This window comes from Rhinolophus sinicus, chromosome 2 (assembly GCF_057876585.1).
Source record: "Rhinolophus sinicus isolate RSI-liver-muscle chromosome 2, RSI-T2T, whole genome shotgun sequence".
In the NCBI taxonomy this organism is placed as follows: domain Eukaryota; kingdom Metazoa; phylum Chordata; class Mammalia; order Chiroptera; family Rhinolophidae; genus Rhinolophus; species Rhinolophus sinicus.
Genome location: NC_142502.1, coordinates 76,890,589 through 76,917,037, shown reverse-complemented (window position 1 = coordinate 76,917,037; position 26,449 = coordinate 76,890,589). Strand labels below are relative to the sequence as shown.

At 36.0% G+C, this 26,449-nt stretch overlaps 1 protein-coding gene across 5 annotated transcripts in view; it reads left to right on the top strand.

Annotated features, from left to right (window-relative positions):
• Positions 1-26,449, top strand: part of ADGRB3 (adhesion G protein-coupled receptor B3) — a 682,811-nt gene that overhangs the window by 303,912 nt on the left and 352,450 nt on the right. For all 5 annotated transcript variants that reach the window (XM_074333154.2, XM_074333153.2, XM_074333155.2 and 2 more), the window contains 3 exons: positions 2,853-2,954; positions 3,348-3,454; positions 22,893-23,087. In XM_074333154.2, the coding sequence (XP_074189255.1) occupies positions 2,853-2,954; positions 3,348-3,454; positions 22,893-23,087 (404 nt within the window). The remainder of the gene's footprint in view (positions 1-2,852; positions 2,955-3,347; positions 3,455-22,892; positions 23,088-26,449) is intronic.

Here is a 26,449-nt window from a genome sequence, read left to right as displayed (position 1 = left end):
GAGCTGGCTAGAAGGGCCTTTTGCGTCATACCAAGTATATTTATTAATACCTTTATCCTGCCAGTACTGGAGAACCATGGAAAGGATTTAAGCAGCAAGTTGTAGGGTTAATCTTCACTTTAGAATTTACTCGTTGATGTGGCACGCAAATTGGATTAAGGAGGAAGATGCAGAAGAATAGTATCACTTTATCCCCCGGTTTTCAGCTCAGAAAGCAAGCATCATTCTTGTCCCCTTTGGTGTTCCTTCTCCACATCACTTAGCCTACTTCCTAACTTTACCTGTGTGCACTCACTGTTCTCTCTCTTTATTCCAACCATCCTACCTAAAGTCATCATCATTTCAGGGCTAAAGCACAGCATTGCCTTCCTCAGAGGGCTTGCCCTATCTGCTGCTCCCCCACCTCTTCTCTCCGCAGAAGGCAAACTGATCTTAAAATTTTAAATCAAATGTTGTCTATCACTTTTTAGAACCCTTCAGGGGCTGCCTGTGAGACCCTCAGGGTGCTAATCTTGTTCTGTTTCTCCAGCTCATCACTCCACACACCTCCTTATTCTTTTCCCTCCAGCTCCCCTGGCCTTGGTTCCACAAGCTCCTCTCTTTTGTATATACTGTTCCCTCTACCTTGAGTGCTAATGAACCTCACACAGCCAGTCTCAATTGTCACTTCCTCCAGGAAGCCTTGTTTGTTTCTTCAGCTTTCATATTGAAACAACCCCCTGTCCTGATTGCAGTGTTTATCATAATTGTACTCAATGGTATGTTTAATTATTTAACCACTGCCGTGTCCCATTGACTGAAAGCTCCATGAGGCAGAGAGTGCTTCTCTCAGGAACCACTGGTGCTAGTTAGAACATAGCCTAGCAGGTAGGTAAATGCTGAATGAACCAATGAGGTTGTTCCCCTCATTCAAATGGGACAGGATGAATACCTGGAGAAGCAGTGGAGGCAGACACCTAGTAAATTAAGAGGAAGAGAGGGAAAAGTAGAAGATGAATTGGATGGTTTTAACTATGGGCACAAGATTGGAGGTATCATAAACAGTGTTAGGAAATATAAGGAGAGGAAACAAGCAGCATTGCTGGGAAAAATGGTGGAGTTAAAGGGTATGTAGATCAATTTTGAGATTGCTTCGGAACAGCCAGTAAAAATGCCACTTATCAGGTGAATATGCCAGTCTAAAGGCCAAGAAATATACCTGAAACAAAGAAACACATACGAGTATGTGTTGTCACTACATAACTGAAGATGGAGGCCAGGTGTCAAAGCTTAACTGCGACACAATCAGTCCGAGCATGGGGTCAGAAGTCAAACTAATCGTATTCTTCTTGTGGCTACATTTACTAACTTTTCCTCTTTCCCACTAGTTCCACGTTATTGGCATTATTCTGGACATCACCTAGCTCCATAGAGTGACTTCCACCATCGCTGTCTCATCTCTGAGTTTTTCTTTTCTTTCTGGCACTGTCCCCTTTCTCTCAGGAGACACTTCCCTGGGCCTCCAGGGCCATCCGGCTTGAGGCTGGATGGGGTAGCAGGGCTGGGAGCATCTGCTTTTCATGGAGTGGGGAACAGACACAACAGGTGAAGTGGCTCCCAGCTTGCTAACCTCTGTGGGCAATGTGGGAGTGGGGCGTTGCCGGCACTTGGCTGGCGATGGCTGCTGCATCTCTTAATTGACTTCTCTGCTCTTCCGTTCTTGTGATATTTGAGGAGGGAGTCCTGTACAGAGGCTGTCTTTACTCTCATTTGAGGTTTACCTTTTTTGTGTGATTGGTTTTATTTTTTATAACATTTTATGATTTATATTTTTGATTTATGATGACTCCACTTCTATTCATCACTGCTAATCCTAGGCCAGACTCAGTGGTAAATCCAACTCTTGAGTCCTGAAAGGGGCTTCCCCAGCTTCAGCCCTCTTGCCCCCATAACAGTCCAGGGTTGAAGGGGCCAAGAGGGCATGGTCCTTCTTTATTTATTAAAGGTGTTTATATGTTAATTAATTTATTCATTCAATTTTGAGGAACTTCTGTGTGCTAGACACACCATTGGATGCAAGATACAAAGATGAACAGATAAGATACCACACAAGTAGTGAAGCAAACATATGAAAATATAAACGGCAGTGCTTGTGAAAAGCACAACAGTAGGTGTGTCGAGAGAAGAGACTAATGTGTTCTTTCATCTGGGAGAAAGGTGTCAGGTTTAACACAACATAGACAGAGCTTGTTTCATGAATTCTTTGGCTTTCCATTAAAATATTTCTGGTATACGTCTGTTATTCTTGAAATTCCCTTTAACTTTGTTGCCTCAGTAATGGAGCTTTTGAAAATAATGTCAAAGATCAAATCAGTTTATTTTTATGTAAGGTAGTATGACTGGCATCATTGCTCTTGTATGAAGAAATAAAAAGTTATATATTTTTGCCCTTTCTGTTTACTCTTAATACTTACAGTTAATAATGCTAATATCGCTTTCAGTTATTGGAAATTATTTTATTGTATAACATCCCAAAATATTATGAATATTGGAAAGCTTTTTTATTTTTATGCTTGAATGTAACCTTCAATTTATAGACACATCCAAATGACTTTTGCAATAGCCTATACAGTAAGCACTTTCAAAAGAAAGTACATTTCTGTGAAGATTTTGTAGATAATGAAATGAAACCCGGTGCTTTTTGTTTATGAAGAAATCTCTAACATTTCAGTGAACAATATACTTTTTTTTTTTAAAAGTGAAAGAACTGTTCAATTAGAGAAATACATTAGAGGACTGTTTATTGCTGATACTTAAAAAAAAATAAAAATAAAACACTGCTGGCATTCAGGTCCCTCTGTTTTAAATTGCAGCACCTTATGAAATATGCCCAGAGGATTATCTGATGTCGATGGTGTGGAAAAGGACTCCAGCAGGCGACTTGGCATTCAATCAGTGCCCTCTGAATGCCACAGGTACAGTAAGAGGACCCACCCAAACCCAAAAGATGATCCCATCCAAGAATAGCACGCTACGTTTGCTTATGAAGTCATGCTTTTCGTCCTATATCCATAACTAAATCTTTCCGATCAGCAATTAAAGAGACAATTTTAGTGAAATGTTTCATAAATGGAGCCAACAAGGAGACCCAGAAAATACTGCTGATACAATTTCTCAGTGTGACTGATATATGTTATAAAAATACTCAAAATAATAATTTCATATGCATGTTTTTTTTAAAGCAAGTAAATGCACAAACGCAGTTTTTTTGTTTGTTTTGTTTTGTTTTTAGTCCGCCTCCCAGCGTCCCTGTGGTGCCTTCTAGCATCCCTGTTATAAAGCTTTTCTCTGTTCTTTCTGACGCGCAGGCACCACTAGCAGACGCTGCTCTCTCAGTCTTCATGGAGTGGCCTTCTGGGAACAGCCGAGCTTTGCAAGATGCATATCAAATGAGTACAGACACTTGCAGCATTCAGTAGGTGCAAAGCCAGCTTTAGTACTTGCTCTGTTTATTTTTGCTAATGATCGCTGTGTGAGAATTTAACCTTCTGCTGTACGATCAAATCAGAAAAAAAAAAAAAAAAAAAAAATCTCTGGAAAACAAAATGCCTGAAGGAAAAACGGATGTGACAGAAAGAAAATTTCTATATCAGTAGTAAATGGTTTGATTTCTAGGATTTTGGTTTTTATGGATCCTGCTATTTAAATGAAAGAATTCTTTGTCTAAATGGGGAAAATTTGTTGTTCAGTTTTATCTATAAGAGTTAAACTGTTTAACATGATTGGCACAAATCTGTATTAAATAGTGTATAAGACTTATTTCAAAGTGCCATACATTTTTAAATTAAATTCTTTATCATTTAGTAGTTGGGAATTGATAAAGCTGTATCAGTTAGGTATCAAATTTTTCACTGCATTTTGACATTCAGACATGAGCAAAATGACAGCGTTATTGCAACAGAGAAAATTAATTACACAAGATAATGTTGGCCAAATTTTCCCAAAATAGCCCTTTTTCCCCACACATCATTGAATTATTCAGAGAGTATGATTTACGAATATTTTGAGCACAGGTAAATTTTACTTGGTACTTTACAAGTGCAAGTCATTGTCATTATCAGAGGCTGTTGTCATTTCATCCTGACAGTGAAGAGTAACTCCATACATGAGTAAACATTGTGGGGTCTAGAACAAAATATGAGCATGAGTCAACTGGAAAAGTTGAACATTGGCAAGTAAGGTGTTTAGTCAAGAGCCTTCAAGTTTTGTCATGCTTTTGTTTTTTTTTTTACTGTTGCTCACAAATATGCATAATTCTTTAAAAAGAAACAAAGAATATTCTTACTTGTAGATGGAGAAGTAGCTTGTACAGTAATAACCCTTATCAATGAAGTAAATGTGTTTGATTATCAGAAAAACAAAAAAAGCACATTTTAAAAAATCTAAAAATCAAATGCTGTCTTTTTACTTACCAAATCAGTCATTGAATAGATTACTTGGGTACATACAACTTTATGTCTGGTATTATATATATATATTAATACTGATATATATTATATATAATATATATAATATATATCAGTATTTATGTATATATAAACAAATATGTATATTATATATATATATCAGTATTTATATGTATATATTATAAACATAAATATATGTCTGGTATTACATGTATATAATATATATCAGTATTTATGTGTATGTACACAAATATATATAAATATATATTCATATATATGTGTATATACACATAAATAATTAATACTGATATACACATCAATATATAATGATTGCACACAAATACATATATTTAATAGCATTTATTTATGTGCATATCAGTAACCAGTGATATTTAGCTTCACTGAGCCTTTTTGTTGTCAGAATAAAAATAATAGAAATAAGGCTGGATGTAGCCAAATGATCATCAATTCATTTACTTATTTAGTATGTAATCACATCAAACAGCATTTGGTTTCAGATTTTTTTAAAATGAACTTTTCTGAGGGATGTGCACACACACGTAATGAGAAAGTAATATAGCTTCATTTTATAACATAAAATGTAAGAACATGACGTGTAAAGGCTCTTTTATTAATAGCTGTCAACACTCAGACCAGTGTAATTCAGAATTAAGCACAACCAAAAACTTTCTTCTGAGTGAAATTTTAATGAATTTTTTCTCTAGTGTTAGACATTAGACTTTGTTTACTTAATCTTAATAACATCCATATTCAATTCTTTGTTTATTCATGGTAATGAATAGGAATAATTATATGGATTAAGTAAATCATAAGTCCATCCTTACAAATTTGTGAAGAATAAATAATACCACTTTTTTTCAGAAAGTTTTTACTTTCTAAATAAGTGCTTTGTACACTAATATTTCAATGAATTGACTTTCTGTAAGTATAGGTCATCTTATAATAGAGAGAAATAGAAACATTCTGTGAATTGATCTCCAATTGTGAATCCCGTAGAAATCAGTCAGTAATTTGACAACCAACGTGTACATGATATTGTTGAACTGCATACATAAATCAAGTGCATGATATTGTAGAATCAAAAGCACCCCCATTGAGCTCTACAAAGTACCAGACCCTCGTTTGGGCACTTTCATAAATTAATTCCAATCCTCTCAAGAACCTACCAGGTGGGTAGCCTTAGTCTGCATAGAAAGAAACTGAAGTTCTTCAGGAGAGCAATTCAGTTAAGTGAGGCAAAGTGTGAACGTTTTGCCCCAGGAACAGTTTTTCTAAAGCCTTGACGTCTTTCCTGGAGGCCATGATGCCTCCTGAACTTTGATTTGAAGTCATCTGCCCTAGATTTTCTAGTTGAGTGCCCTTTGGAAATGTCAGATGATCTTACTCAAGTCATGGCTTGCTATTTGCAAAATGAAATTAGTATCATCATTTATAGTACCTCTAGAGGTGTTGAGGACAAGTAGATGAGATACTATATGTGTAATGTTTGCAAATTGTAAAAGAGCTATGCAACTCTGAGGTATTCATATCTGTATGTACAGACAATGCAGTGAGTTAAAAAATATTTCAATAGGAGTAAAATTTTAGAACTCAACATATTACATTGAATTGTACATGCGAAAAACTATAGATAGATATACAAGGATGGGTAGGTACATAGGTAAATGTATGTATGCATGGATGGATGGATGGATGGATGGATGGATGGATGGATGGATGGATGGATGGGTAAGATTGATGTCACATGTGTTTTTACACATGGATTATATTAATAAACACATACAGAAATGTAGACACACTTATAAAGGCATACATACACCCATCTAGCATTTGCCTAGGGATCACGATCTTCTCCTTTTCATGTTTAGGGAAGTATAGGGCCAATTTATGCCTTAAAGAATGCTTACCTAATACATCGACTTCATCGTGTACTCTAAACAAAGTCAATTGGAAATGGAAATGAAATCGGTTTCCCCACATGCTCTTACTTCTGTCATTTCCCATGCTTTGTCTGAGTAGCAAAGTTAGATAGTGCTTATGATATATTACATAATAGAACCATTCTGACTCCCACCAATTCTTAAGTTACTTTGAAGACTCTGCATCTTCTTTCTAGTAGAGGTCATCATTTCATTTGTTCTATTTTCCTTGGGGGATTTCATTTCTTGCCCCTCTGTAGTCATAAAACTCATTAAATGTTAATTGTCACCTACTACAGAAAATTATTTAAAATAGGTAGATCTGTATTTTCCAATTCTTTTATATATAGATTACAATATATGTACACACATACAACCACACCATATAATATTTCATATAAAGATTTTGTAAATAAATATTAATAGACTAAGTTTGAAATGACATTTTATCATCACCAAACATTAGTTGAATATGTTTATGAACTCTTATTATAAACTAATTGAGGTAGACAAAATGGAGTGATTAATCAGTTTAATATATAAAATAATCCGTTGTATTGACATTTAGTTTGAATTCTTTGAGGACAGAAACCATGTTTACTCAATCTTAATTTCTCTAGTACCAAACACAATGGTAAGCGTATACTACATATTCTGTAGATGCTTGTATAAAGAATGATGACTGTGCTACTTTTGTTATCAGGGGGAGGGTACCAGCAGCTGGAGGTTTCTGAGAGGGTGATGCACCAAACTTAATGTTCATGAATTTTAACCATGTGAATTTAATAAGTATTACCCCTCATGTGAAATTTTCCTAGCCCCAAAATATTTAGAAATGTGAAATGATTGATAACATTACTTTATGAAATTATTTTGCAATTGCAGAAAACAAAGTCAATATACGCTAATAATCAAAGTTTGTTGGGAAACTTTATAAGATGCAAAATTAAACACTGATCCAACTTTTGTTTATAAAAAAGACAAGCCACAAATAAATGTACACAGTTTTAAAAATTGAGGGTAGAAGCATAAAGTGTTAAATGTAGTGGGATTATTGGAAATTTCATGTTTTTCCACGTGTTACTGTTTCATTTTATACTCTGGGATATTTTCTGAATTATTTACCAAACAAGGGAGGAATAATTTCAGAACCTGTGAGAACTAGGCACAGGAGTCAGACAAATTAAGAATACAATCTCTTGTTACTTATCAAGCTGTTAGGAGAACATGGCTAAATATTGTGGCCAAGTGGGCCAGAATCTCTCAGAATTAAACAGACCCACTTTGTCTCTGGTCCACCCAGACAATCACAGGCAGCTGCTTCTCCTCCTGCTTTTCCTCCTTCCCCTTCTTCTTTTCTCTCTCTCCCTCTTTCTGTCTCTTTTACACACATACAGATATACACTACACACACACACACACACACACACACACACACACACACACACACACAGTGACAGACTGCATAGAAATAGCAGAAAGCATGTCTCTGGAGGTAAACAGCTCTCTAAAGCAAAAGGAATTGAACCAAGAATACCAATGCTTTCTCCTAAACTTATCAGATAGGTAAGTCACTCCTCCTTCCCTGGGGAAGAGTGAGCAATGGGTGACTGAGAAAGATCAAAGATACTACTCTAATAGAAATCCCTCCATATGACTATACAAATAATTGGGTATAAATGCTCCCTTTTAAGTCATTGTTCCTTAAAACTTCTGTTTCTAGTTTTCAAACCTTCATTTAACAAACATTTTAAAGACAGAAGTTGGAGCAATAATCTATCTAGTAATTGAAAAGTTGACTGAAGGGATATCAAAGAGCTTGAATCCTGGTTTAAGGTCTTTGTTCCTCCTCTTTTCCTCTACTTTTATGGATGGCTCATTAGGAGAGAAGATAAAGCTAGTGATAGATAGCTGGGTGTGGGGAAGGGGTGAGGGGGAAGAAGAGAGAGACAGAAAGAGAAAAACAGAATAGGTTTGCTTTATTTTTTCCCCATATTCTCTACCTTTCAGGTGAATTTTGCTCCATTGCAGCAAAATGTCTCATGTATCACACCTTTTTGGCCACCCCTCATTCCACAAATGTCAGGCAATACATTGTATTACTGCAGCTTAATTAGAAGGAGGAAAGAATACAATAGCAACCACAGCTTTTTTCTTTACAACAAATACTTATTGAGACAAAAAGTATGAAAATCATTGTTTTTTAAATGAGCAATTAAGAAACAAAGAACCCATCAATCTGGTCCAGTGCCAGGGGAATAGCAGATGATTTTAGTTTTCTAATATTCATCAGTTAAGTTGAGGTGAGTGAGCCTGAGTGACAGGAGTTACTTGTTCTGCAAGATTTTTGTAGTATAATATGGCTGGAAAACAGCAAGTGATGGGGAAAGCAGAGAAAAGAAGTTAGATCATTAGTTTCTTAATCCTGGCTGAACATTATAATCACATTAGAGTTCTTCAAGAATACCAGTTGGAAGGTCACTCAAGGTCAATTAAACGGAGTTGTTACCAGCCCATATCAATTTTTACCATAGTACACATTCAATAAATCTGAACTATTATTATGACTAATTAAGTACTTAACATAGCACTCGACTGCTTTTTAGTCTTGTTGCCAAATTTCAAAAGTATGTCAAAGTCATCGCTCCCAGAGTTCAACGAATCATTGCAAAATCCAACAATGCCAAGGAAAAGTTGAACATTACTTCCTCTAAAATGAACAAAATCCTCACAATTTTATTCAAGATCACAAGTTACAGTTTTGGGATCTGAATTCACCTTCACAATTCCAAAATCTTTAACATAGGATCCTGAATAAAATTATGAGTTTACTGTTCAGCAAAAAATAACTCACATAATTGAATGCTGCCTCCCCTCAAGGAGCTAATGGGGGGGTGGTGGTGTAAATAAATAAATAAATAAATCATATATATATATATATATATATATATATATATATATATATATGTCCACACACATATATTTGGAAGGAAGGTATTAATTAAATTTTGATATTCTAAGCAATTCATTTGTCAAAGTTCACAAGCTATATCAAGGACAAGACAACAAATATTTTCAACTTTACAGACCATATGTTCTCTGTCATAACTACTCAACTCTGCTGTTGTATCCAAAGAGCAACCACAAACAATAAGTGACCACGGCTGTCTTCCAGTAAAACTTTATACAAAAACAGGCAGTAGGCAGGATGAGACCCACAGATTGTAGGTCACTAACTCTTGGCTAGACTATACATTCCTGACGTATTTATTTATTTATTTATTTATTTATTTATTTATTTATTTATTTATTTATTTAGATCCCAGCTCTTTTTAAATTCTCTATCAAAAAATGGACAAAGTTGGGCCAGCCTGGTGGCTCAGGCAGTTAGAGCTCCATGCTCCTAACTCCGAAGGCTGCCGGTTCAATTCCCACATGGGCCAGTGGGCTCTCAACCACAAGGTTGCCAGTTCAATTCCTCAAGTCCTGCCAAGGATGGTGGGCTCTGCCCCCTGCAACTAAGATTGAACACGGCACCTTGAGCTGAGCTGCCTCCTGGATGGCTCAGTTGGTTGGAGCACGGGCTCTCAACCACAAGGTTGCCAGTTCAATTCCTCACTTCCACAAGGGATGGTGGGCTGCGCCCCCTGCAACTAGCAACGGCAACTGGACCTGGAGCTGAGCTGCGCCCTCTACAACTAAGACTGAAAGGACAACAACTTGAAGCTGAATGCTAAGATTGAAAGGACAACAACTTGATTTGGAAAAAAGGCCTGGAAGTACACACTGTTGATCCCCAATAAAGTTCTGTTCCCCTTCCCCAATAAAATCTTAAAAAAAAAAAAAAAAAGTGGACAAAGTCTACTTTGTCCTATTTTTAAACTCTATCCTATTTAACATTTTAAGCATAATCATTTTAAATTCCTTATTAGCTTAGCCCAATATCTGGATAATCTGTGAACTGGCTTCTTTTATTTTTTTCTGTCAGTCACATCATCTGACATACTTAGTAATTTTTGATTGACTGTCAGTCATTGTGTTAAAAAAAAAAAATGTCGGGTCTTCAGATAAAGGGAATGTCTACTAAAAAGCATTCCCCCTTTCCTTGATTATCCAAATACAGTGAGGAGCTGATATCTCAGTGCAGTCAAGGGTTGGTTTGGATAGAGGCTGTTTTGCAATTTTAGTGAGATGACATTTGCTTAATCCCCTTCGTCCACTGTGTCTCTTATGGATTTTGGATGGAGAGCCTATATGTGCCCATCTCATTAACCCCGAGAAACTGTAGAAGTTTCACCTCTGCCCTTCAAAAGGTCCCAGGTCAGTACTCCAGTTTTCTGCCCAAGAAGTTTCAAATATATCCGATATCTTGAGGAGAAGACCAGTTGGTGGCTTGAAGCTGGACTCCTTCCTCATGAGGCATTTATTCCTAAATACCTACTTACAAGGATGGAGAACATTGCATTCTGCATTTTAGAAGTTTTCATCCTAAATCCTCAGCTTCCTAAACAGCTCAGAAATTCAATAAATGTCTGATGGAGACAAATCCCAGCAGCATTTTTAGGGACTCTCAAATTTCTAATAAATTTCTTCAGCCCTGGGAAACCAAAAACATATTAGTGTCTCTTTCTGCTAGAGGGCCTCTGCTTGGGCCACACCTGATGTTCCCTTCTTGCATAGATTTAGCAAACATTCTCAAGGAAAAAAAAAGAAACTAGATGAAATTATTGGCTTACCTCAGATAGGATCTCCTCTTCCTGGAAAATTATCTCATTCGTAGCTCTCAGATGTTCTGAAGAGTATGATTTTTATAATTTATATGTATTTTTCTAATTGTGTTGGCAAAAGCAGTGGCCTTACATGAATTACTACACTCTATTAAACCAGTACATTTCAACTGTATTATAAAAAAGGAAAAATCTTTAGGCACGTATGATTGTGTTTCCTAGGGAATTTTAAGGGAGACTATCGTGTAGACGTACAATGAAATACTTCTAATAGTTATATATATATATATATATATATATATATATATATATATATATATATAGATATATATATTTTTTTTTTTTTCCTCTTTAGAAACAAACAAACAAACAAAAAACTACAACATATTAATGATAGTATCTATGAAAGCTCAAGAGATTTTTAAACTACTCTCAGATTATGGATTTAGTGTGACTGAAGACAAGAAATGTTGGAGTTAGTTTTAGCCATTAAAATTGACTGATTTGACATGTATTTATAGGAGGATTTAATAGAATATGCTTGTACAGATAATTATATTTAGGCTAATGTGAATGGAAAAGCTCTTAAAAGGAAAATAGACTATATTGTTCATCCATCCATCCATCCATTCATCTACCCATTAATTTATTTTACAAGTGTTCACTGAACTTGAACTCTGTGCACTATAGGGCAAGGACCTGAGGATGCAACTTGAAATGTGACACACGCAACACATACAAAATAGACAGGAAAAGAGATAAACAAACTACAAATCGTGATATGTCAAAGGAAATTAACAAACTTCCAACATAGGGAATAAATATTTGGAGACTGCTTTAGACATAAAAATCATTGAGATCCCCATGAGGAAATAGCATTTAATACCATGATTCAAAAGATGAGATGGATCTAGACATGCAAAGAATAGAGAGAATGAGTTTGTCAGGGAAATGAGAGTTCATTCCAATCTGAGAGAAGAGTGTATGGTAAACCTTGAGGTCTTTAAGGAACTTAAAGGTGATCCAGTGGCTAGAGGTAGTGAGCAAAAAGGAGATTGTCATGAGATGAGATTGGAGAACTAGGTAGGGAAAAAAAATGATTCTATGCCTTCAAGGCCTTTGCTAGGAGTTTGGATTTTATTCTCGGTGCAAAGGGAAGCCATGGACAATAGAGGACAGACATGATTCAGTCTAATTAAAGAGGGTCTTACGGCTGTTCTATGGAGAGTAGACTATAAGGTGGTGGGACTGGAACCTGTGAAGCCTGATGTAGTAATCCAGACGAGAGATGATGGTATCCTTTATTAAGGTAAAATGAGCACATTTGGCTGAAATGAGGAAGGCAGGACAATGAGGAATAGCTTGAGGCAGGTGGGTTCAGGGGTTGTCAAAGCTTATATTCTACTAAGGTTTGAAATTAAGAATTTAAGAGTACAGCTAGTCAGTTTCATTGTGATTTTTTTTTTTTTCTTCCAGCAAAGTTGAACTACTTGGATGCAGGTGCAAAAAAGGCATTTGGTAGAGCCAGAATGTTCTCTGAAGATCAGAACTGTCAGCAGCACCTGGGAGCTTGTTAGAAACGTAGAAACTCAGACCCTGTTCCAGACCTACCTAGTCAGAATCTGCATTTTGAAAAGTTCCCTTGCAATTCACAAGCACATTAAAGTTTAAGAAGCACTGTGACATTGTATCTAAGGCTGAAGTTTTGGGGGATAAGTGCAAAGAACTAAAATGTTAAAAAAAATGTAAAAGAAGTACAATTTCTAAAAAGTAAACTATTGGTGGATGGATGCGAAGAAGTTAAATGACGTCTACGTTTCTAACAAGCTCCATACCATCACAGACATATTATTATTAGGTGATATCTCACTTTCCTCTCGTGGGCACATAGGGGATTGTGTTTTTTCCCCCCTTGAAGTTAAGTGTCCACATGTGACTAGTTCAGGCCCATTGGTTGTGTATGGAAGTGATCTTTGTCATGTCAGGCCTGAGACTGTCATTGCCAATGTAAAATCTCTGATCCTCCATCATGCCAAAGCCCTGAATGACGATGACAAACAGACCCTCCCTGATGGTCTGGGCGGAGTGTATAGTGTGAGTGAGAAATAAATCTTTGAGATTTATTTCTGAGATTTGGGAGTTGTTTGTTACCATAGTATAACCTATCCCATTCTGACTGAGGCAAGTCCCTAAAACTAGAAAACTCAAGTAATGGAAATTGAATTGAAAAATCCTGACATAAATACTGGGTTACTTAATGCTTTGCCTCCCATTGAAAATATTCCTGAACGTTTGGGTCCTACTCTGTGACCACTATACTGCTTTGAACTCATGGAGGGTGCTCTAATTCTATCCCTGGCTGGGAATATTAATAACAATGTCTAAATTTCTTTGATCTTAAGAGAAATCCGGCCTATCTATGTCCTTTGCTTGGGAATTGTCTACCCAAAACCTCTGATATTAAAGCTATTTCTATTTTATTTGTTGTTTTTTTCTTTTTGTTTTTCAAACTGGGTAGGTAAATTTACTGTGCTCTCATTCTTATATTGGACATTTCTAGGCTTTCCAGGGAAATAAGCATAATATACCTGAGTCAGTTTTCTTTATCAATTTTCTTCATGACTAAGTTTATTCTCATAAGAATACCTTGCTATCCCCAAAGTCATCGCATCCTATCTCTCACTTCAGGAAATCCTGGGGCAAGAAACTGGGCTACCTAATGCCCTATGGCCAAATGTTATTCATCCTGGGCTTTGTGCAAATGCACCTATAATTTATACAGAGGAATTGGGGGCTAAATCTTCCCTATTGTGTTTTCTCTAGACAAGAATTATCTTTCAAATTTGAACTCCTAGCCCTAGGATAGCTCTAAGAGGAACACAAGCTTTGGGTGTCAAATATAGGGAAAATAAGAACCATATATGTATTAGAGAGCAAAGAGTATGCTTTCTTTTCCATAGAGAATGCTATTTCTCATCTGTAGACACCAGAAAGATCTGTAAATAATTTAATATTAATATCTAGTGAGTGACTTTCATCTTAGAAAATGACAATTATAAACTGAAGCAAAAGATGTATATTTAGATTATTGCTTTGTGAAAAGAAGTTTCTAGTATAATTATCTTTTAATTGAAGGCACTTAGAGCTATGTGAACTTTTAACATACCTTACAGATGGATTGTAGGAGTTGATGCTAAAACTAATATATAAATATATGATGTTTAAAGTGTGTCTTTTGCACAGTGACTACGATAAATCTTATTTTAGGTTTCCCACAATAGAGGCAACTGTAACTGACAGTAGGAGGCATGAAGTGAAAAGAATAAGGTTATTTCAGAAACACACCTACTCTTTAAACCATGACCTTCACCACATCTCTCTGTATACAAAGAGCAAGGAGGCTTAATGTGGAACTATAAAAAGCAACTATTTTTAGACTTCAGTTTTTTTCCTTTCACTGTTGATCTTGTCAACAGTATTAAATGTGAATGACACAGAAACTTTTAAAACGTGTCCTTTGGAGCAAAAATGCTTACCAAGTGCTGCAATGTGAGCAGGCATCATCACTGATAATTACAATTTTAAGGGAAATATTTAAATTTTTAAACCTTTCTGAACTATTTCAGTGACTGAATAAAGAAAATCAGAAAATACAGCCCAAGGGATATAGAATACTTGATGTCTCCTTGGGGGCTTTTTTTATCCACTTGAATAAAACTACCTACAAAATATTTTATAGATATTGGTAGATGGCATTAGGAACTTTTATACCTTACATTCCAAAGTATTGACCACTACTCAAATAATTGGCAATATCTCAACAGCCTGGCAAGTTGTTTCAAGTTTCTTGCTTGTCATATTCTTTCTTCATAGGAGAAAGATTTAATGTCTCCTTAAAACACACATGTTTGAGAATTATTTTTAAGTACTTAAGCATCTTGACAGTTCTAATAAAAACATTATATAAAACCTGAGTGGTGGTTAACAGAATGGCCTCTGCAATAAAACTGTCTGAGCTCAAATCTTGGCACAATTTAAGAGCTATACAATTCTGGGGAATTCAGTTTACCACACTGAGTCTCTACTCCTTCATCTGTAAAATGTGGGTAATTATGACACTTCCAATAGCTGTTTTAAAACTCAAATTAGGTAACTCATGTAAAACAGTCCCATTCTTACTATACAATCTGCACTCGGTAAATACTATATCACTGTTGCTATTATCATTATTATTATTATTATTTAATTAATTAAAGTTTATTGGGGTGACAATTGTTAGTAAAGTTACATAGATTTCAGGTGTACAATTCTGTAATACATCATCTATATCTCACATTGCGTGTTCACCACACAGAGTCTGTTTTCCTTCCATCACCATATATTTAATCCTGTTTACCCTCATCTTTCATCCTCCTCCCCCTCTACCCTCTAGTAACCACTAATCTATTTTCTGTGTCTATGAGTTTTTATTTCTTCATTTTTGTCTTGTTTCTTTGTTGTTTTCAGTTTTATATACCACACATCAGTGAAGTCATATGGTTCTCGACTTTTTCTGTCTGACTTATTTCACTTAGCATAATACTCTCAAGATCCATCAGTTGTTATTATTTTCTAAAGGTAGAAATTATATAACTATAACAGTAGATATTTAAAATTTCTGAAATCATTTGCCTATTTATATTTATGGTATATGTTTTAAAAGGCAATTATGTCAGGAAATGTAAAAGTTCTTCAATTATTATATATTTGTTTGTTTTGAATAATCATGGACTGCTGTTTTTACCTTGTCAATGTTTGAGGATGATAGTGACAGAAGGAAATAAAAATACTTCTGTAGTTTCAGTTTAATTTAGCAAGCATTTTGAGCAGATACTTTTGTGTGTCAGAAAGTGTGCTAGAAATTACAGGGGAAATAAAGATGAATAAGAAACTATAGGCCCTTTAGGAGTTTATAGTCTAGCAAAATGGAGAAGAACACAAACCTATAATAATATAAGATAAAGTAAGATTTACTTCTATGAGGTTTGAAAGTAGAGATCATATCATGCTCACAGTTATCTGAAAAGACTTCAGAAGAATAAAGGAAAAATAACAACAAAAGGATTTGGGAAGAACATTTAAATTTACAGAAGAGTACGAGTCAGGGAGCAAAGATAGGATCCATGGGGAATTCTTAGACAGAATAGAGGGGAATTCTTAAATACCAAAAATGAAGAGAAGGAAGGAAGGAAGGAAAAGAGGGAGGGAGGGAGGGAGGGAGAGAAGGAGGGAGGGAGGGAGGGAGGGAGGGAAGAAAGGAAGAAAGAAGAAGGAAAGAAGGAAAGAAGGGAAAGAAAGAAAGAAAAAGAAACCCAGCCAGAGCTATGGAGGAAAATGGATGGTTCAGGAGCCCGTGAATATTTCAGGCTATATGTTAGTTCTAGGTCATGGAGGCTGAGATTTTAAAACCCGCTTGGGGTTGCTGACAAGACCCTTCACACCAAAGCAGTGATGCTATACCAAGCCCACTGCAATGATCCGGCACTATCTTGGCTAGTCTGGCATCATGGACTAGAAAAATCCTGCATGTCTAGGATGTATCTCAGAAATTTGCATTTCAGACATGGTTTTGGGAGAAAAAAGGGGAAAAAAATACACTTTTCAAAAATGGACACTCCTAGCCTGAGCTATAAAGAGAAGGAATTAATATGCAATAGCGTATAATGATTCTGTATCATTGAACTGCCTGAGGGCCCCACCATCAGAGAAACATACCCACCCTAAGTAAACACAGTCAAAACCAGTCTCTAGCACCTCTTTCATAAACCAGCAACTTGGGGCTCCCAAAAGACAAATACACCCTACTGAATTTGAGTTCTCAGTAATTATAAATATCATGAGGAAAAATCAGCAAATGCAGGAACCAGGAGAATTAGCAATGCAGCAGTAAAAATAATAGCAAATATGAAATAAAGTATAACATTTATTTAGAACAATTTAAGAGAAAACACAGTTAAGCAATGGAAGAATATGAAAAAGATTAAATGGAACTTCTATAAATGGAAAATACTGTCATTGAAATTAATGAATAAATAGCCAATTCGACACAATTGAGGAAAGTGTTAGTGATTTGAATGTAGGCCTGAAAAATGATCACTCAGAAGCCATGATACATAAAGAAATGAAAAATATAAAAGATAATTTAGAAAATAAAGAATAGAATGAGAAAATTTAGTATATATTTAATAGAAATGTGTATAATATAATAGAAATATATTCCAGAAAGAGACCACAAAGAGATTGACGAAGAGACAATATTCTATGAGTTAGTGCATAACAGTTTTCCAAATTTGAAGACAGATAAGATATTCAGATTTAAAAATGTTCCTAATAAAAGCAAATCAACATAAACTTAATCTGCATTACACTAAAGACAAAAAGAAAAATCTTAAAAGTTACCACAAAGTAAAGACTGGTAATCTACAAAAGATCGGATGGTTTAACTGATAGGGGACTATATACTTGCAACAAAAGAAGCACTAAAATCAAATTATGAAAATACTAAAGAGAAAATAAAAAGCATCCCTGCCTAAAAGATTAATTGAAAATGAGTAAAACTTTAAAAAAGAAAAATAAGTCAAAGATTTGGAAGAGTTACCAATCATAGAATCTTACTAAAATAATTACTAAAATATTAGAAAACGAAGGAAAATACGCTGTAAAAAAAGAAGATAATTCAAGAAGCAATGATGAAGAAGCAATACTGGAATAAGTAGATTGATTAAAAAGTACTACTAGTTTAAAATTAAAAATAATAATATAGTAAAGACTAATTTGAGGAGTTCAACTCAAGGGGGATTAAATTACTAAGTGGCAATACAGACGGAAGAATAAGACTGAAATGATCACTAATTTAATAAAAATAGTGAGAGAATAGTGTTGGGATGGGTAAAATGAAGACACTGAGATAAAAGATTGGAATTATGGTTAAGATAATATTTAGATGGTGTTATAAGTCAAACAATGGAAAGTGTATTTGATTTAAATGACATGTTCAGAGATGTGAAAGGTAGGATAGTTTAGCATTGAGAAAGACTCTCGATAAGGCCATTTAGGAGACTATTCTAGTGAGTGTGATGGAGGTGGTGCAGACCTGCACCGAGATCTATCTCTTGCCCATAATAAGAATAGATAGGAAAAACATTACATAGTATTTAGAGGAATTAGAAGTTGAAGATGGGAAGAGTAGAAGGGGAAACAGTCACTGAATCTCACTTTTAACCTCTATCTTTGTATTAACCATGTGATGATATGCACTTCTTTTTGCAGACAGATCAAATGATCCTAGGAAAGATGCAAATAATTTGTCTAGTGGTCTTATGTCATAAATAGTAGAACCACAATTTAAATCCAAGTTTTAAGGTTCCACCGGCTCTTTAAACATAATATACTAGTAAGATTTCCAGATAGAATGCTTAATACGTAATTGTTGAGCTTAATTTTAACCTAAAGAGTGTGGGGTTCAAATCATATTTCATACTTCTGATTTTTATTTTGAAGAGAATCAGAAAGAAGATAATAGTTGAAAGGAAGTAGCAATATTAGAAGTTAGTATTTAAATGAGATATACAATATCAAGCTATATTTTTGAGAGAGGGAACGATTGAAAAAGGATTGGATGGGAGTTAAATCATAGAAATAAAAACAAAAGAAGAGAGGTGGAATGTAAGTAAAGAATAATCTGATGTAGAACTAAAATGTAAGTTGAGCAAACCCAATCTGAACTTTACTTCTTCATGATCCAGAAAAGAGAAAAAAACACACCTACAGAGAAACATGGATTAGTCATTCTAGGGAAAGGTAGTAAAAGGTTAGTCACAAGGTAAGGAAAGAACCTTTGACAGCACACTTGATAGGAATATCAAGAAACTGGAATGAATTTTTTATCAACTAAGTATGTTCTGGATGGAAACCTGCCTTATCTGAACACTCTTGATACCCTTCATAAATTCTACTGAAAGTCTACACTAGTGCGTGCAAATAATTTCAAGGTATTTGTTCCGGGAGCTTTCCACTGACAACGCCAGGAAAGATGCTAATAAATGCCAATTGTGAGAGCTGGTGGTGTGATTTGGGCACCTGTCTGCAAAGAGCTAGACTGAGAACAACTCATTCCACATAAGCCGGATAAGCAGCTGTCAGATGGCACTGATGTTAATTTACTACTGACTGTGGGTGGGGGAACACATTTGATGCTGACCCAGACGTGAAAGACTGCCTTTCCTATCTCTGATGAGCTGAGCCATCCAATGACTTCTGTACTATTTTTATTGCAAACAGAAAACATGCCTAAATATTTTATTCAAGATCACAGCGTTGTGTTGTTTTTGTTTGGGAGGAAGGATACATTAGACCTGAGCAAGTTAGATCCTTCACAGGCATGGGCACGCTTTGCCAAAATAGTAGATACGGAGCTGATTTGAAGTAGTCAGATGATGTTTACCTTGGCAGCCATTGCTGCATTCTATTCCTAATTTAGGTCCTCTGTGGCTTGGAGTATCACAGATGTGGTTTGCATTGCCAGCCCAAAACTAAAGACTGAATTATATGATATTTTTAGGTTATACCCTATTAACTTCATTTCACTTCTAAACTTTCTTTACACTTCATCTACTGCACCAGACCCTTTCAAGCCCAGAAGCTTCACTGTCTCTTTAAGTCAGATTATTTCTCATGCTACTTGATGCTGGTGTTTGCTATGGACTATGTTGATGAGCGATTTAGGACAGCTTTCAAGTGTGCCCAGCTTAATCCTAAAACCTAATGCGAGAATAGAAGGAAGTTGACTCGTTTTTTCAGTCATTTATTTAATTTGTTCAATATATTGAGCAAATCCTATAGATGCTAGGAATAGAGGAGTATACAATATAGACACAGTCTCTTTCTTTCTTTCCAAGGCTTATAGTCTAATTATAGGGGTGGGGAATGTGAAAAAACAAATAAGCCATGAAATAAATGTCACAATGGCGGGTAAGGTTGAGCACAATGAAGGAAGGTAAGATGCATGACAAGGATACCATATTAGTCAAAAGACCTCTCTGAGGAAGTGACAGAAAAGCATATGGATCGCTGGAGGAAGACGATTCCAGGCAAAAGCAAAAGGAAATACAAAGACCCTGAGACAGGCATGTGCTTAATGTTGTTAAGGACTATTTAAAAAAAAAAAAAAAGAAGAAGTGTCATGCAGATGTCATGGGGGGTTTCTGGTCCGCTCCCCACATAGGAACGCAGGATATGCTAAGGGCAAAAAGTTACACCCACAGAGCCATAGGTAGGGGTGTCATACCACTATAGTCTCCCTAGCGGCTGGGTTGGAGACACAGGAAGCAGGATCCACACGATCTTCAACCTGTCGTCCACTTCTCTGCCAACCAACAAACCCCACTTGCTAACTGCAATCCGCATTTGTCAGCCATCATCTTCTTGCTAACCCCCGTGTTTTGCTAACATAGCCAAGGCAGTTATATTAGTGGCCAATGGGTCACTAGTTACAGCTGATGGCCAACTAGCCACAGCTGATGGCCATCCAATCACAGTTGATGGCCATTTACTACCTGAGACAGCACCTTTCCACGTGAGGCCGAGGGCCTGGAAACTGCACTCCTGGCTCTGTCCCAACACTAAGAAAGAATGGAGTGAATAAAGCACAGCGAGCGAATGAGGGGAAAAGTATTAGGAGTCCCCAGGAACTAGATCATGTACCGCACGTAGACCATGGTGAGGTGAGAAGCTTTCCTATTATAGAGTAGCTTGTACTAATAATCTTAGGCTTATTTGATTTCATTTGAATTAAGAAAATTATTTTTTAAATGTTTTAACCAGATAGGCATGTTTTTCAAATCTTAAAGGAGACATGGTAAACTGAGTCTCTTATGGATTCAATTACATGAAAAATTAAGTTGCAAAGTTTAAATTAAAACCTGAGCACTACTGGATCCAAAGACCATCCATTATATTACATCATAGAGGTGTAGTTAAGGCATAAAAAATTAATGTACTCTAACAAACTTTTACTGTGCTGTAGCCTAAGGCTGTGAACGAGTCAGGGTTCAGAAGGACTCCTGGGGCAGAAAGACATATGTACAAATGATTATAATTCAGTGCGATGCAGTGATGTAGGTGTAAGAGGAGATAGCACAGAGAAGGGGATTGATTAACTCTGTTTAAGTGTTTAAAGGAACCAGGACTAAATCTGATTGGTGCATAAACATGAGATAAAGTAAGAGTGGGGGTGAGATAGCCAATGCAAGAAAATGAAATTGTAGAACCCTTGACCTGAACATAAAATTGCAAATGTTTATCAGTAATTTAGGAAAGAGATAGGTAATGACTGGTCATCGATGCCACTCCAGTCCTTTGGGCTTTAGTCAGTGGTTAAATGGCTGCTGTTCAGTGGAGACAGGCAGAGAAATTAAAGGAGAAAATCAGAAGATATAAACTACCTAAAAACAAATAGCATTAAGTACATGCCTGTCTCACGTCTTTTGCACTTGTTTTTCCTTTTATCTTTTAGCATAACACAATGGAGATAAGGTATGTCTCTGAAGATATTCATTTTACCAAAATATTTTTAGACAGAGTTTGAGAGACTAAAGAAAAGTAAACTATCTGAAGTGGCAAGATATCACTTTTTAAAACACATGTTTTAGAAAAGTCCTAACTTTTGGAGTTAGTTCAGATTGATTACCATATTTTACAGGATTTGTTGGCATGAGTCTTAATGGGAAATTGACCATTACGATTATTACACCTTCACCTTTTTATTTCAGTATTTCTCTGGTGTGTTCTTGTTTATTTCATGATTTTTTGATAAGTTTATTTTATCACGAATGTAGCAATGGGATAAGGACTAATCTTTTAGTAAACAAAGAAAAATACAATGGGTCCTTACTATCACTTTACCCTCCTAACCTTGCCTTTCTTTCACACTATAAGATGCTTTTCTACTTTTGAACTGTAAGATAAGCAAATATGAAAATTGACAGCATATTTCTCTGGCCATCAAAGTAATTTATGCCTCGCATCTTAAATGTTTATTCTGCTACTAAAGACTTAGCTGAGAGGTGTTTTTCTTTTTCTTTTTCTTTTTTTTTTTTTTTTTTTGTGTGTGTGTGTGTGTGTGTGTGTGTGTGTGTGTGTGTGGGGGGGGGGATTGTTTTTGTTGTTATTAGTTTATTTCTATTTAAAATAAAGATAAAGTAATCTAGCTTTCAATCATGTCATAGTAGACCGCTGAAGTTTAGAGATATTTTCTTAAGCTAAAATATCATTTTGACAACTTTATTGTGCTGCTATACAAATGTGTATTTAATAGATAAGGACAAATTATTAAGCTTGGCTTGTTAATAAAAATGGAAATTTGAAGTGTTCATAATCTCCCGTTTCTGACCATACCTTACTAAACAATCTCCATGTTTACCACATGCAAAAGTATCTTTATTTTTACTTCAATTAAAAACCTAAGTTAATACACACTTTCTCCAATGTGTGAAATTGTGTGTTCTGAGAACAAAATAAAGGCAAGTCCATCAAGCCTGCCCAAGTGTATAGTACACTAACTCGTTTTTTTGCGTGTTTTCCATCTGCGTGTGAGATACGCACAACTTACAGTTTTGATATCTGCCTGTTGCAAGGGTATTTTAAAGTTGACTCTCCAATTTTAAATACATTTGTTTGACGAAGCTATGTGGAGAAATAGTAATGAAGATTCTGATGTTTACTCTGTTCTTTTGACCATTCAGATTAAAGAACACCTTGCTAAAGGGCAGCGGATGCTGGCAGGTGATGGAATGTCCCAAGTGACCAAGACACTGTTGGACTTAACTCAGAGGAAAAATTTCTACGCAGGTGATCTTTTGATGTCCGTGGAAATCCTCAGAAATGTAACAGACACATTTAAAAGGGCAAGTTACATCCCTGCATCCGATGGTGTCCAGGTAAGGGAGACAATCCCATGAAGGAAGACTAGTGATGCAATCAATTTTTGGCCCGAGGAAGCCAGTGCAACCATCTTGGAGGCAGCCTGGCCTGAAGGGAGAGAGTGCTCACTCGTATAGGAGAGACATCCAGTTTGTGCTTGGTGTGAGCTCCGGAAATGACCTCAGTTCCCTAATGTCCTAAACCATAACATGCTCATAATACGCCTCAAAGAAACACTGAATGGGAATGTGTGAGAAGTGTTTTGAGCCCACAGATAAAAGGCGCTATAGCAAATTCAAGGTTGTATCATGGATATTTTATTCCCACATTTAATATCACCATCTTGCCATAGGAGACTATTAAAAGTACATTAAGCATAATGAAAGCACATTAACTATAACAGGCAAAGAAGACATACTTTAAGTTTTGTTTGGGGTTTTTCTATTAGAAGTGGGAAGGCCATATTTAATTTTGTGGAACCATCACCTGAAAATATCAGGCAAATAGAGAAGTGTTCTAGATAAGCTAATCAGAAATTCCGTAACTCCTCATAGCATATTTTTCTTGTCATGGAATATTTCTAGAGCAGCATCATTTACTTCCTTAATAAAGTTTAAGCACTTACCCAATTTCAGTATTGCCTTTGCCATTAAAACAAAGCTTGTTGAATGGCAAACAAAGCATATTTAATGCAACTCTGGTTTGCATTTCAGATTAACTCTTTCTGTGCTGTAGGCAATAATGTACTCTTGCCAATAATGCTGACTTGGTTTCTGCATTTCCAGCATGCTGTTCTTCTGTATCTCTGTATCTCTTCTGTATCTTCTGTATTAAAGTAAAGGTTTGGCAAAACTCCCAGATCAGGTAGTTTCCTTTCAGCCTGCTTTTCATTTGGGAGTTTTATTTGCATTTCACTTGGAGAATACAGAGGGGTTTTTTTGTTTTGTTTTATTTATTTGTTTGTTTTAATCAGCTATTGAGAGAAAGAAGGAAAAGAAAGCTTTTTGGAATCATGGCGTTGTTCATAATTTGATGCCCTGATTTGAATAGAGATACATATATTACTTAAATATATGCATATACTGTAGAAAGTCACTGCTATGAGAATTATTGGAGCTGCATTCTATAGTATATCACCAGTGCCCAGGAATACATTTTGAATTGTAAAAATATATTGGGGGCTGGGATGGGAAGATTACCATCATTTGAACATTCCAAAAATACTTTTTTTCTTACACAGAATGAAACAGCTTTCCAATTTTCAAAACTTAATAAAGTAAGCCAAGTACAACCTTTCCTTGTAGTTCTGAAATGCTTCTATCCATTAGCATTTACATTAAAAAAATAACATTTGAAGTCCTTGACACAAAGTGAAAGTTGTTATTTCAAAACTCTCAGACACTTGTGTTCACAGTTGAAACATCAGACAGAATAGAGCACTAAATAACCTCTAGGGCCTCTTCTAATGCTCAAGAATGTAGGGCTTTAAGATTTTTAGTTTCTGAAATTCAAGCAATTAAGATTACCAGGTTTTACTGGGAACGTATTTTGATTGAGCTACTCATTACAGTGCATTGACTCAGTGAGCAAATAGTTTAACCAACGACTTAGTCATGGTTATTAGATGGTTTGACTTAAGTAGAGCAATTTGGTTGGTTGTTTTGTTGTCATTTTGGCATAATTAGAAATAGGTTCCTCCATATCCGTCCTACTCTCTCATTTGTCCTCCACATATACCCCAAATTCTACGCTCATTGCTTTCCTAGTCATTCTCTCACAACAGGGGCTGCATTTTTCTATTTCATTGTCTTTACTGGTGTCTTTTCGGGCATCTGGAATGTCTTCCTCTTCTAGAAATCCTTCTTCCATCTCTGCCTATCAAAATCCTAGTCCAACTCTAGCAAGTGTTTATGAATGCCATATCAGCAAGCCCCAAACGCCATCTGAAAATGATCTTTCTCTTCTCGGACATCTCAGAGAATTTGTATCTCTTTTATTATACTTTCCACGAAAATTTTATATAACTATTATGTATATATTAATTGCCTTTGCTTGAACTCCAGTTTATAACCTCACTCAGTATTTCCTGTACCTCGCTTAAGCCTCAGTTCTCTATTTCCAAGGATTCTGGGCATTTCTTATTGGCTAGCATCTCAGGCTCAATATGGCATAAACTGAACTCATCTTGAATTCCAATTTCTTTTGCATTTTCGAATTCCCTTTGTAGAATTAGCAGTGTTTAGGCTGCAATTCTAATATCATCTTGACAGAATAGGGGAGGTAAGGAAGTAAGTACTGTGTGGTGATTAAGAATGCTTCATCCTGAGCTTCAGGTCATGGCTTTGACACTCGTTGGCTATGTGATGCTAAACAAGTTACTCAACCTCTCCGTGATTCAATTTTCACTTCCATTATATGGGATAACAGTACCTACCTTGTAGCACCATGTGAGGGATAAATGATCTATGTAAAAATTACATAGCATATGGCATATAGCAAGAGCTCAAAAAATGGAGCAACTCTTATTATCTGAGAAGGTGACTAATGACCTGATGGATCAAAAGAATCTCTGGACCACAGGTGTCTGCTGCCAATGCAGATGTGCGTTTTGGTATCTCTCTCTTGCCAGGAAAGGAAGGTCAGATGTTTCTCATGCCACCATTTAAGAAAGTACAGGCACTGCTTTTTTTCACTTGTTACAAAGCTCAGGGGAAGTGTCAAGGGAAATGGGAGTCAGAAAAGAAGCATGAGTCCTTAAGGTCGACACTACAGGGCCATATTAAAGTTGGATAGCAAGTGGATGAGGAGAATGGCTTAAATCCATAACTGATATTCCTGACTCAGTGGGAACCAGGTCATGAAGAGGGCCATAACACCCAGCTGACAATCACTCCAAGTCATAAGCGGCTGCTGTTTTCGGTGATTAACAGCTTGAGAGAATCCCCTATTGTTTCTCTGTGGTAGAGAGAGCTTTGTACAACTAACAGCTCTTACTAGTCATTATTTAAACCATGCCCTTATTATAAAGGTGAAAATAAGAAATTCAATGCCAAATGACTTCCTTAAATGGGTGAGATATTAAGCAACACTTCGTGCTTCACAAATCAACATGAGTATACCCTACCATGAACAAAATTTAGCAGATGGCTGCTGGCTGTGAGGAACTCACAATCTCCATGGGAGAGTACAGAGTATGCACAGCAATCAGAGGGGAAGAGGAAGGGAGGCAAAGATGTCTTAAGAATATGTATGGTGCAGCCTGTAACTAGTAAATGCCCTGTAAGGTAAATAAATGATTTGGGTTGAATTTTTTTTTATATACATTAAAACATCTGATAGGTAGTTTTGTCTTTTCAGAATCCCCCATTATTTCTTTCAG